Here is a 14,757-nt window from a genome sequence, read left to right on the forward strand (position 1 = left end):
GCAATGTCATGTAAACGAGAATGCCTATTTCCTTACACCACTTAAGGGATTAAGAGAAAGTGGTTTAACACACCTGGGTTTCTCCTGGAAAACGCAGCTTATGTGTCCATATAAATGCGTAAACAGTGTTTTTACAGGTTTTTGAGAAGTGTGCATGTGCATGATCAGACTGGATAACAACTGTCATAGAATGGTGCCGTACACCATATCAACACATTGAAAATAATTCAACATTTCTGGGAGAACAGTGGGGAAAAACATACAACTATACCCATTTATACACACCAGTGAAAAATATCAACTGTACCTCACATAAGCGTATGTGCGCTTTTACGTTGGGGCAATCCCCACTATTGCAGTGCAATTCTGCTGCAGGTTGTGACAGACAGTTAAGGAAACAAGCAAACAAAGCAACAACTCTGGAATATCTGGAAAGAAAGCAAAGCAACGGAGAATGCACACCACATGTGGTGTGATGATTGCTTAGTGGGCTAAAGCACATAACTGTTAATGAGAAGGTTGCTGGTTCGATCCCCACTGCCACCATCATTGTATCCTTGAGCAAGGCACTTAACTACAGGTTGCTCCGGTGCACTGTAAGTTGCTTTGGATAAAAGCGTCTGCCAAATGCATAAATGTAAAATGTAGAATAAAATACTGAAGTCAAGCTTGGTTGCCATGATTGTTATTTACACAAGCATTTTACATTGCTGTAGAGAAAGCTGCTTACTGACCAAGCCAAATGTATAAGGAAGTCAAGTATATGTATAGTATATCAAGTATAGTTTTGTATGAGCACTTCTGTATATGCACTGCTTATACTGATGGACATAGTTCCAATAACTTCTCTCAATATCACTAATTTGTAGTGAAATAAATGGAAATTAAATAACACACAGACATCAGCTTATGCAAGCAAGGGAATTCCCTGCACTGCTAATTTATTGACAGCTGAAGAACAAAACTGAACAGGGCAGTCAGAATTCCGACCGTTTCCTCATATGTTCAACTGTCAGGTACGTTTCAGCGAAACTCTTATACAGTAGAGCTCATTTTCAGACTTTAGTCAAGAGCAAACCAAAATACATCCCAGTGTCCATCAAGAAATGTTTCAAACAATATGAAATTCATTTAATTACATCTCTTAATAGGACCCCCGTGTATGAAACAGAAAACAGGGAATCTGATTTAAATGACTGTCAGGTCATTTGAACTACATGTCAAAGCCATTGTTTACTGGATTACGCTATGGGAACTAATATTTGCCATAAAGAACTGAGTGTACTTCCAAAATGGTTATCTGCATCAATGTACCATCCCATTAGAGACTCTACAAGACCTCAAGACTAATTCTAGCAGCTGTGGAGGGGCTTTGGGATTAACAGTTTGGATTAAATGCAGGATTATTTTTCATCAGTGCTGACAAAATGCCATCATCAAATACTACAAAAATACCTCGTAGATATCTTTCTTAACTCTAAGTGCAATTCAACCAGAGATGGCAATAAATTACTGTACAGGTCTACATGCTGTAATAACTTTAATGTTGTTAAAATCCTGATTTCTAATGAATGTACAGAAATGTCTTTGGCAACACTTTATAATAAGGTTGTATGCCTTAACATTAGCTAACACAACAATTAAACTAACAATGAAGAATTATTAACATTAATTAATGTTAACATTAGTTCATACATAATGGAATAACAAACTAACAATTAACAATGGTTTACTTACAAATTGTTCATTGTTAGTTCATGATGTATTACTTTGTTAATGTATGGAAACTTATTGTCTAGTGTTACTAAGTCGATGTATTTTGGCGGGCAATTAAAAAATAAAAATAAAAGTCTGGTTTGCTCTTCTGCATATGACTTGAATATAAATGGAGGGATTCTATTAGCCTAGAGGTTGTAAACTCCAACCCACATATTTAAGGGACCTCCCCCTCATTAACATACAGGATGGTCACTTCACTCAAATCTGGTGAGGCTTCTGACGCCCCCTTGTGGGATTTAAAGAGTAACAAACATGTATTTTGGGCTTATTGATAAAGAGAGTGCAAAGTTCTTTTGTCTTTGAGGATGAACAAAAATCTCAGCTGTCACAGTGAGAACTTGGGTCATGATTATTAGCTGAATTACACATGGAAATGTCAGTTTTATTAAAGGGATAGTTCACCCAAAAATACAAAATCTGTTATAATCCACTAACCCTCATGTCATTCCAAACCAGTGTTAACTTTCCTTTTTCTGTAGACCACAAAAGGAGATGCTAAGCAGAATGTCAGCATCAGTCACTTTTATTGGCTCTATCCACCATACAATGAAAGTGAATGTTGACTGAGGCTAACATGTCCTTTTGTGTCCCACTGAAGAAAGAGAGTCATAATTTAGCACGTCAGGATTTAGCGCACGCAACATGAGGGTGAGTAAATGATTTTTAGGTGATCTACCCCTTTAAATGCTCACTGAAAGGAGCATTTGGACTCTATATGTGCGTATCGTTATATAGTAAAACAGTAATCAATCCTTTTGCAGCTTGAGTGCTTGTGTCGTGGTTCTGTGAGCAACAGAGGCGAGACAGAAACCAAGGTCAGCCCAGCTGCTGCCTGTTCATGGGCAGCTACTTCTCTCCATCCCTCTGGGTCCTGCGCTTCTCGTGCTGGTGTTTGGTAATAACATACTTGAAGAACTCGTAGACAGACCAGCTGATGGCAGTGGAGGGCATCTGGTATATGACCCTAGCCTGCACACCTTTGAAGTAAGCAGGAAGGCCACCAAGCCTGTAGACAGTCCGGAAGGCATGGCCAAGACCCGAGATTTGTCTTCCGCTCTGGCTGACAGAGTTAAGTGTCAGAGACTCCTGCGTGTTCAGCAGCGTCTTACAAACGTCCAGTGGTGTGGTCGTGGCGGCGGCGATAGCCCCTGCCAAAGCACCAGACACCATATGGGAGGAGGGGTTGTATTGTCTTTGGGGGTTGAGCAGCTCTTGCAGGTATTCGTAGGTCATGAAGTGCAGTGCCTGGAATGGCACGTTCATGGTAAGCTGTGTGGTGTAACTGCGATAAAAGGCCAACGCCCCCTCCCGCTGCCACACACAGCGTACACAGTCCAGAACGCCACGGTAGGGCGAGTTGTACATCTGCATCCTCTGCTTCACCACTGAAGGGTCACCCGGGAAACAAACAGTGTGGTAAATGAAGGTCATCGCAGATGGAAAGGAAACAAAAGAGAAGAGGATGTAGAACATTAACCATCTGAGACCTAATGTAGCTGAAATGCATATGTTCTATGAAACAATTAAATAATAGCTCATCTTTATTAAACATAGGTAAATAAACAAAAAAGTTATAGACCAACTTATCAGCCAGGCCAATTAATGGGCAGATGTTTGACAATTTAAGATTGTTTCGGATGATAACTGTACCAATTGGCCGATGGATAGTTAACATTCTCTGTTTTCAAATATTTTTTAGTGATTGTGAGTACATTTTGTGTAAATTAAGAGTTAATTTAATTTCTGCAATATATATATATATATATATATCTATCTCTCGCTCTCTAGATATCGGCTATAGGACATAAAAAAAACTTGGTAGACCACTAGTAAAAACTAAACATATGTAGCTTTTTTTTTTTTTTATCCCATGTGTCAAGTTTGTAGAAATTTAATCTTTGTGTCCATGCTGGTTTTAAATGTCAAGTGGTGCAACCATCAAGTAAAATGTATTAAAATACTTTCTTTGCCACCTTGAATATACACAAAATGTACATAACAATCATTTATTTCTAAAAAGCTTTTAAGCATATTTTATTTTCATATACATTTTTTTTTTTTTGGAGCCAGGAATATTAAGATGTTTTCATGGGGTTACTCCAATTTACCTAAACAAAATGTGCATTTTCATAAAATTGTCAAAATATCTGAAATTTTATCAAAACTTAACACACAGTCATGAGGGTCTTAAGGGGCCCTCTCTGTTTTATGCATTTGATTTTCTCACATAAACCAAAATGGCTACAAATAGGTAACACCACCTGACTTTGCTTTGGTGGACAAAAGTTTTTAAAATATTGATATATATCACACACACACACACACACACATACATATATACATACATATATATATATATATATATATATATATATATATATATATATATAATAAAAAGATTTTTTTTATTTGTTTTATATCATAATAAAACATTATTCCAAACGATTTATGCCAACATTTCCCTTTTCAAATATTTAAACTTTTGATAATACTTTTATTTATTTAGTTATACTGTCTGCAGAGCTGATCATCAAAATGACTTTGACCTCAGAAATGGGAAAAAAAGTTCATAGTAGTGGTGTAATAGTTGTGGGTGAATTGCAATTTTGTATTTTAGACAAAAACTGAACAAATGATTGTCACGTCATTGACCCACATAACAGTAGCTGACACTCTGAACTGTATCACAACAACAACAGTTTTGGCAGGAAAACAAAATTTCATATAGAATATCACAGCCTCCTAAAAACTAAACTCAGCCCCAAACAAAAGCTGTTAAAAAAATCTAAATGTTTAGAAACAGTAGTTTCCTAAAAAACACTTCCAAGGAGGGAAAAAGGAAATGCAACATTATAGCAATACTTGGGTCTCTAAGGATTACGCAGGTGGCAAACACACTGACCAAGACATCAGGTCATGACTGAAATACAGTATGCCCATCAAAGCAGAAATGTTTGGAATAATTAACAGTGTTGGCGGTTTCATCCGGAAATAACTAGATCAAATAATCCTTCAGTCTAACCTACAGTCACAAGTACTCTGCAGGGAATAAACAGGGTAGGTGTCCTTACGAGGCCTCAGTCTGGCACCTGCGCTGATTAACCTTGAGCCTCAAGAGTGCAGAAACGAACACTTCAGTCAGACCGAGACTCAGGCCATTGGGGATTTTCGGCTAATACTAAGGTTTCAACATTGCACAGCTGTTAATTAGAGCAAGGCCAATCTGCTCCCACAAGGCTGTCTTATAGAAATGTGTTCTTTTGAGGGTTTAGCAAGGAACTGGAAGGAAATCAGACAGCTCTTTGCTGCCACCAAGTGCACATTGAACTGTCAGAGAGACTGCAAATCGCAGAGTGTGCGTGTCAATGGTTGAGACTAGAAATCTTGAGCTGAAAAGCCCAGACACACCCTTACAAAAACAAAAGTACCGGAAGATTTTCATATTCATATACCATTGTATTTACATGGTACTCCGAGGTCAACCATAGTGCACGTCCAAACAAATATATATATTTTTTGTATGACTGTTCCATCGGTCAGGGTTTTGCTCCATTCAGAATTGATTAAAGAACAACTTTGAATTTGAAATAGAGTAATCAGTATGCAGAAATGTAATTACTTTATACAACTTCTGCATTTCGATTTTCATTTATATTGAATTTATATACATTTTTTGTATTTAATAAATCTTTCATTTTATGAATGTTGCAGTTTAAATTCTCTGAATACTCAAACTGTACTCGCATTTTAAATGTTAATATTTATTGTTGTAAAGTTTTGAAACAATGTGATGGATATTTTGTGGAGCTCTACGGCAAAATTATAATCTAGTTTGAATATTGTCAAACTTGAACTAGAAATAACTGAAACACATTAATGATGTAATTACTTGTTTTGTTGGAACAAATTTGTTTAACAAATGAAATCACTCTCTATTATGACTGTGTATTTTCATTAAAGGAATATTCCGGGTTCAATACAAGTTACACTCAATCGACAGTATTTGTGGCATAATATTGATTACCACAAAAATTCAGTTTGACTTGTCCCTCCTTTTCTTTAAAAAAGCTAAAATCTTTAGTTCCAGTGAGGCACTTACAATGGTGCCAATCCGTAAACATTGAAATACTCAGTTTCAAAAGTATAGTCACAAGACATAAACAATATATCTAGAACATATAACATGATTTTAGTGTGATAAAATCACTTACCATCCTTTTCTGTGTAAAGTTATAGCCAATTTTACTCCGTTGCCATGAAAATGTAGTCAACAAACACTACATTTTTTTTATTTTTAAAAAGGACAGACGAAATGAAATAATTTTTTGTGGTAATCAACATTATGCCACAAATGCTGTTAATTAAGATTGACTTGTATTGAACCCGGAATGTTCCTTTACCTCTAATTCCAATTCAATATCCTTGGCATGGCCAAGTCAATTCAAATTCTCAGGAATAGGCATACTGCTGTTTGTTTGCCAAAGAAAATATTTCCCAAGTACCCATGTAATGTTATGTTTACAGGAAGTGAGAGTAAGGCAGATATACCTTCAGCAGGATTCATGGCAGCATCGTGAAGCAATGTGGCAACACAACCAGCGGCCCCTGTAAAACAGACCCTCAGAAATTAACACCAAAAACAGGGTGCAGACATAGAGAGGACAGTCAGTGGATGCAAAACAACATTCAGATATAAACAGCCTTGGGCCAATCCAGAAACACAGTAGGACTAAAATATGTTAACAGCAGTAGACAAAGACACCAATTGCCCCAATCTGATTTAACTGAGATTAGAGATTGACTGGATAAACTGTTTGGAATGTACAGTGAGGAGAAAAAGAGGGTAATTTGTTCAGAAACCTGTCACGTGTCATTGTGTCTTACAGTAAGTGGAACGAACTGCTGTTGTTTCTGGATATGCTGGTTTTGTTTTTTTTTATGAAAAAAAAAAAAAAAAAAACCTGGACATAATTGTTTTTTTTTGTTGTTTTTTTGGCACGTTTAAGTGCATTTTACTGGTAAATGTTAATATACCAGCAGTCACTTACCCCTTCTCACTTTGACCTGGAGAAAAGAGAAAGAAAAGAGACACTGCAAAGCAACACCAACAATCACTTTCACCATAAGCTTATCAATGCCAAGTTCAGTCCAATTAAACAACTTAACAAACATGATCTGACATGTGCAAGAACAAATAATAACACCTAATACTACATGATTGTGCACTTAAACTCTCACACAAACTCTCTTGTACATTACCAAAATATCAATACTGTCAAGAAGTCAGTCAATAATTGATCAAATAAAGTAGTACTCTTTAACAGGAGATATTCAAGGAATATCTAATCAACATCCCAGAAGTCCCACTTCTATTAAAATACAAGATTTTTTACATTCAAGTTCTTTTTTTCACTAGCAGAATTTCAATATCTGTATATCTCAATTTGTTTTAATTAGTTTTAAAAACACAGTAGCAATCTATTCAAACTATCTCTTTTTAAAGATAAAAAAACATGATCTTTCACATTAATGGCTGCTGTTCTCACATAGGAAAGGGGCATTTTTCATTATTTTGGAACCTAATCTGCAGAAGGCAATTTTAAAGTGAGCCGAGAAGACATGGATGTTTGAGTTATACAAAGTTCTTACAAATAACTTAACAGAAATAACTACTGACATATAACTAGACGGCCAAAAACTATTGCTAAACTTTAGTAATTATTGCACTTGCAAACCATTAATCTAATAAGTCTTTTTCAAATCCTCTTCAGATACAAAAAAGATACAAAAATAAAGAAAAGATCACAAGATTCTCCAATCTCAGTTTATTACCACATGACTGCTGATTGTCCTTTGTAGAAATTCATTAATGTTTTGAACAACCATTTAGGGCTGCAACTAATTATTATTTTGATAATCGACTAATCTAATGATTATTATAACGATTATTCGGTTGATTATTGCAACGATTAATCATTAGCTCAACTGACTTTTCAGCTTGTGCCTGGACTTAAAATGTTGTATTAAATGTGCTTACTAACAATAAAGAGGACAAAATCATCTTTTAAAAATATCTCTAAATGACATATACTGAATTCAAAGGAAAAAAACACTTTTTTTAATTAAGTTTAATTCAGTAAAAATTAACTGCAAAAAACATATTGACCGTGTTTTTTTTAAATATTTAAAAATATTTAAATATTGTATTCAACATCCTCCAATAACAATTTTTTCTTCTGCAGTATAGCTACTAATGTAAATGTACATTGTTTTAAAGGCGTTTCAGATATACATTTTGGAAAACAAGCCAAAAAAGACTGATCAAAAACTTTGTTGCAGTGTATAATGGGCTAAGACTACACTCTCTCACCTTTATTTTCACTTCGATTCATCTTTAACTCACAAAAACAAACTATCTTCTTAATAGAGCGGTGTATCGCCGATTTACTTCACAATAAGATACACATGTGACACATAGGCTACAGTATATTATGATTCAATACGTTGCAATCCATCATGTTATTAATCTAGCTACAGCAAATGCACACGAGGGATGGGCGTCCCCGCGCCAGAGGGTGCCTCAATCGGGTGCAGTTTCAATCTCTCCAGCTATTTTACATTAAATGAGATCAAACGACTATTCGACAAATTTGTTATTGTCGACGTTGTTGATAACATTGACTAATTATTTCAGCCTTACTACCATTCCAACACTCTAAGAAGTGTGCAAATGAATTGTGTGTGTGTTTGTGAGAGGATTAAGCTTTGCTGATGGGCTGAAAAAGCTGGTACCATTCGCCAAATGACTGTTTGCTCCTGGATGGATGACATCACCGAGGACCTTTTTCAACCTCTCGTAGCAAGCAAAGTAAAGTGCATGGGCTGGACCTGCCACTACAGCGGTTACATTCAGGCCTCTCATTGGCCTCCAGATGCCCTCGGTCCTCACGATGCGCCGCAGAGCGTCCATCACATTACGGTAGCGAGCGGCCGGTTCTGGCTGCAGGCTCTGCATACGGGTCTGCAACAAAAAAAAAAATTTGTAAATTAGGGATAGGCATGAGTACTCTGCTACCTGGACGTGACAGCAATGATCGATCATGAATATGATGATCGATGTGATCATGCATGATGTGAATTTTAAATTAATTCCAAATTCAGTTAAATTACCGGACAACTAAACACACGTGTCAAAGAGGGAACTTATTTTTAATTTTGAGATTGATCATGGTTTTGAGGAGTACATTGATTGTCAGAGACATCTCATTGCAACCAAACCGATACGCTGCAATGCTACACACACCTGCATTTTGACGAATTGAAAGTTCAAGACTTTCGAATGCTTTTCCAAGTTAGAAGTCCGACATGGTGTCATTCCGTTTCACTTTCCCCAGTTGAAAGGTGAAAATTCTGACTTGCCAAGTTGAATGGAACGCTTCATGAATCAACAATACGGAACATCACAGCTTTCCCCAAAGCAGCGAACACTTGGGGAGACACACACACTAGGCGTATATAGAGCAGGCGAGTGTTTCAAACAGCTAGACAGAGCGCAGCTAAACGGAACAAAATGCAGCAGCTTCAAAACTGAACTTCAACTTAACACGCATATTAAAAAACTTGATGGTTATGGTGTCTCCTGTTAATGAGACACCATGTTGCTTGCTAAGATTACAGTAACATGAAGGAAGTTGGGCAACTGAGTTCAGCAGCAAATCTTCACATAATGAATGCAATCTTTTGTACATTTGGTAACAGATAATTTTATAACAGCCTATAATAATGAATAGACGATACACTGGAACAACAAGACGCATTGCAGCCAAAGACATTTGTCAGACATGTTAATACAAATACAGTTATGAACACTTCATTACCCCTCGAGTACTCGACGACAAAATGACCATAGTTTAAATTAACCCAAGAAGGGCCTCAAAGGATAGTGTCAGTGTAAATGGGTAGTTGACATGAAATATTTTAGTGGAACTTGTCCTGTGGGGTGTAAAGCTAAATTATCAAAATATATTTTAAAGAGCAAGAGTGACTACATAGAATATTTATAGTTTAAAAAATGTAATTTTTACTGCAGTACGAAATAACATAGTATAAAACTAGTGAATGCAAAAAGGTTGTTAAAATGGACCGGCTAAAACGTATTTATTTTATGCACATTACTTGAAAATGGAGTGCTGTTTTTTTAACAGCCAGGAATGTTATTTGTAGTAATGTAACGGTGCTGTATGGTTTATGTATTTAATGCAAACTCTTGTGGCGTAGGGAAACAAAGTCAATTTAAAAAAAGTTTAAAATTGGAATATTATTTGAATTTAGAAAATATTTAAAGTAAAAATTCAAACGTAGATTATCTACCCCGTTGACAGTCCTACTGTATTTCATTTAGTTGCGTAATATGTTTCTTAGGTTTACATTGTGGCCTTGAACCTAATCAAATTATCTGAAAAGCCATATTTAAACTGATATGGTTTAAGAAGTTGTAAATATAGCTTATAATAATTAAGAGTTATAATTTGGCATCCTTTAGCTTGAAGCGGTGGTCACAATAAACTTCTATTGTATGACTTCACAATTTCTCCCTTTGTGTTAAAAAAAGAAAGTCATATGTGGTTATAACAACACAGGGGTGAGAAAACAATTACTACATTTTCATGTTTGGATTAACTAATCCTTTAAACCGGCAGGTGCATATATGTATATTTAATATAATTCTTATAAGAAAATCATGCTTCCTTTTTATTCAAGAAGAAAGAACGAGATTTGCCAATAAATGTGTGTAAATTTTGTCTAAACCCAGTTCCTCATGACAGTGAGTAACTAAAACATCTAACAGGAAAAGGTTGTAAAATAAACAACAGAGACTAGGCAACTAGCCTTTTCTGTTTCTACTTAAATAAAACAATTTTAAAAAATCCACAACTTTTCAAGATTTTAAGTTTGCAGGCTTGGAAATAACAAATGTAGATCGTCCTGATATTTCCAGATTTTCCAGACGTCCTAGGAAGACATAATTTATGGCAACACTTATGATTATGGACAGCATTATGCTGTGGAACATGTGCCGTTACTTTAATATTCTGTAGTTCTTTGTCATTCTCCATGAATGAGCTCTCAACAGGGGCAATGTGCAGTGTGCCACACTGTGTGCTCAAAGATTTCAACTTAACCTTTGACTGAAATGTAAACATGATCCTCTATAGTTATGTTTACCATACAAGATTACTCACGCTGTCGTGTCACAACCCCTGCAGAGGATTTTCCATGTTTTCCAAAAAGAAAAACAAACAGAAAATTCTTAAAAAGACCTGAGATGAAAATTTAAGGGAAAAGACCATCTAATCTTTATAATCTAATCAAGGTTTAGGGGGGCTTTCACAATAAAGCACGGATTGCATGAACAATTGGTAATATGAAAACTGTTTTCCAAACTGGTGAGCGGACCATGGTACAGAAGAACTCGAGACTACCTGTAGGAGATTGTCTGTGTTCGGTTGCAATGGTACTGTGGCACGGTTCGCATGAATGAGAGAGCAACCTGTACTCAGGTCCGCACTTGTTTGTTCAGAAAGTAAAATAACTTGCATTTTTGCCGATTTAAGCACGACAACATCATCAGTTGCATAAACAACACACCTGCACCATGATAGGCAGGGGAACATAAGCAGTGCAGCAAACAAATTGCTCGCAATCATCGGCCTCCTCAAAAAAGACTGTTAAGCATCGGATCTAGTTGCCTTTTCCCAGACATGCATATTTGCTAAATTATGGCAAGCAAAGCACAGTGGCACAAGTGCATTCAGTCTGGTGGTTTTCGGTTTCAAAAGTGGCTTATTCTTTGCATTTCTTCCCATAAGGCCTGCACCCCTGAGTCTTCTCTTTACTGTTGTACATGAAACTGGTGTTGAGCGGGTAGAATTCAATGACGCTATCAGCTGAGGACATGCGAGGCTTCTATTTCTCGAACTAGAGACTCTGATGTACTAATCCTCTTGTTTAGTTGTACATCTGGCCTTCCACATCTCTTTCTGTCCTTGATAGAGCCAGTTGTCCTTTGTCTTTGAAGATTCTAGTGTACACCTTTGTATGAAATCTACAGTTTTTTTTTTGGCAATTTCAAGCATTGTAAAGCCTTCATTCCTCAAAACAATGATTGACTGATGAGTTTCTAGAGAAAGCAGTTTCTTTTTTGCTATTAGACTGGCTATACATGCCAGTCAATTGCATACTGTTGGTGCCAGACGGGCTGGTTTAAGTATTTCTGTAACTGCTGATCTCCTGGGATTTTCACACACAACAATCTCTAAAGATTGTCAAAAGCAAAAAAGCATCCAGTAAGAGGCAGATCTGCAGCTGTAAATGCCTTGTTGATTAGAGAGGTCAACAGAGAATGGCCAGACTGATTCCGACTGACAAAATCTGGTAACTCAGCTCTGCACAACTTTGATGAGAACAATATCATCTCAGAATGCTATTCTGAGACACAGGTTGGTGCCATTTTGACAGCACAAGGGGGACCTACACAATGTTAGGCAGGTGGTTTTAATGTTGTGGCTGAATGGTGTATTTGTATAAATTATAAAAGGGGTGTGAACATGGATGAGACAAAAAGGTAATGCAAATTTACGTAACTTCTCAACTAAATATACGGTTTATTAAACTTCCGATTAATGGGTTATCAGCTGTCTTCCATGTCTTCTGCTTTTATCTAGTTTCTGAACAACAATCTTAATCTAGCAATTATATGATTTGGTAACTAAAAACAGCCACGTTGCTCCTTGTTGTTTCAGTTCAGGCTCAACATGAAGGATATAGCATTATATAATTGACTAACATTGATGAGGTTTTATTTAAATTGTAAAAATGACTTCAAATAGTCTACGAACCACTAAATAGGGATGCCATAAAATATTGATGAATTGATTCCTGATCGGATATTATTTAATCAATATATTTTTGAGGAACCTATATATTAAAATTAGCTGACATTATATCAATGCGTAAAAAAAATGCATTGACCCATGCCTACTAAACAAATCAGTAATGTTTTGCACCAGAAGTCATTGTTCCCCCCAATATGTGAATGTGTGGCTTTCAACGAGTTACATTAAAGTTATCCTTTATAAAGTATAATTTGCAGCTATTTTTCTCAATTAAAAACATAATAAATTATGATTAGTATTTCATTACATATAATGCTACATGACATTTTTTTTTAAATATTTTTCCAATGAATTTAAAATACTGTATGTTGCTAAAGATAACAATATTTATATTTCATAATATTTGCGTGGAACTCCAAGGTACATGAAAAATAGCACATGCCCAAAAAACATGGCCTTACGACAAGGTAGCACCATGGCGTGTTCTGGTACTTTCTAACCAACCATTTAAAAGAAAAAAAATAAATGTATAGCTTATAATAGGCAAAATGCCACAAACAGAAACATACTGTATATAGACTGAAAAAGTACCATATACGCTATAACAAACATGTTCTAATCTGTAAGAGTAAAGATTGCATGAAAAATACAGGGCCCTCAAACGCATGCGCACTATCCCTTCGAGCGTCAACAAGGTCATGTGGTTTCGTAGCAGAGGAAGCCACGTGTGACCTTCCATTCCCGTTTCATAAGGACACCTGAGTTTCACAGATAGACAGGTGCTGCAAATACAACACACTCAGAGGTTGCAGTCACATTACAACATTAAAACGTACACTAACATACAGTTTCAGGACACAAAACAGTAGCATACTGTGGAATTAACTGTCTGTGACATTAGTTACCTACTTTAGACCAGACAGATCTGGATGCGTGAGAGACTGCATTGCGATATTATGACTATTAAAAACTGCAATAAATGGGCAACAGGGTATCTTTCGGATTAGTCTGGGAACAGACTATGCACAAAACTATACAGTCTGGAGTAGAAACACACAAGGAAACCAACTCGACCTTTCCAGCTTGTACAATCTCAACACTGGCCTGCTTGTCTGACAGGCCATGTTACAAGGTTTGTGACTCATCTGGAATTCTGAATAAACTCTGGATGTGTTACATTAGTTTACCTTGACACAATCAATAGGAAACATCAGGCAATGCTCCATAATTCCTGCGACTGCCCCAGCTAACATGTGAGTGCTGGTGGAGGCACCCTGAGGGAGACCCTCGTAGTCCGGTTCCGAAATATCATTGGCCTCCTGGGAGCCATAGAAATGTCCAACGTGTATCTCCGGTTCTGTTACTATCCGAGGTGCCAAAGTCCCAACAAGACCCTCCGAAACCCCCCAGAATCTCCCGCCTAGCCAGTGGATCTCCGCGCCTGCGGAAGCGCTAGCTACAGCGGCTTCCCCACCCGATGTGTCCGCTGTCATCCGCCGCCTGCGCACAAAACCATCCGCTTCCATTTGCAGCCGAACACCCGCGCTCAGTCCTCTAAAAACATGCGTTCCACGCCCGATGTTTACGCTTTCAGCACGGGCCTCTCCCGCCTACTCAACGGCAAGAGGACGAGACTCCTTCAGCGAGAACTGCGCAGTAGGAGGTGACTAACAGCGCAGGCCGCAACCCACGAGGGAAACGGAAACGCCCTCTACAAGAACTGTGCGCTAATTGGATGAAGCTCTTGTCGATCAAATCAGAACGCGCGCAGTCGTTGTGACGTAACTGCCGCACCCACCAAGCTTCAAAAACACACAGGCGTCTGGTTAGGTGTTGATGAAAACTAGCTTGTATGGACGAAGCGACTAGTAAATAGATATTTTTCCACGCTCTGGATTTTAGACCGCGGAAGTAAACGATTGCAGTGTAAACCTGGTGAATGAGAGTGACTGGGAGAACACCAGAGCAAATATTATTTTCACTTCACAATTGCTTCAAGAGCAAAATAAAAAATACACTATTTTATTTTAATGACTTTCCAGAAAAAGATTAAATAAAATAGAGATCGTTGGATTATGACAGT

At 37.1% G+C, this 14,757-nt stretch overlaps 1 protein-coding gene across 1 annotated transcript; it reads right to left on the minus strand.

Annotated features, from left to right (window-relative positions):
- Positions 1–907: 907 nt before the first annotated feature.
- On the minus strand, positions 908–14,345 carry LOC127660280 (mitoferrin-2). The gene is made up of 4 exons (XM_052150411.1): positions 13,862–14,345; positions 8,572–8,800; positions 6,328–6,384; positions 908–3,164 (listed from the first exon to the last, which is right to left on the minus strand). Exons 1-4 carry the CDS (start codon positions 14,198–14,200, stop codon positions 2,626–2,628), a joined length of 1,164 nt encoding a protein of 387 aa, XP_052006371.1. The 5' UTR covers positions 14,201–14,345; the 3' UTR covers positions 908–2,625.
- Positions 14,346–14,757: the final 412 nt, after the last annotated feature.

The sequence above is a fragment of the Xyrauchen texanus genome, chromosome 20 (genome assembly GCF_025860055.1).
Source record: "Xyrauchen texanus isolate HMW12.3.18 chromosome 20, RBS_HiC_50CHRs, whole genome shotgun sequence".
NCBI lineage: Eukaryota > Metazoa > Chordata > Actinopteri > Cypriniformes > Catostomidae > Xyrauchen > Xyrauchen texanus.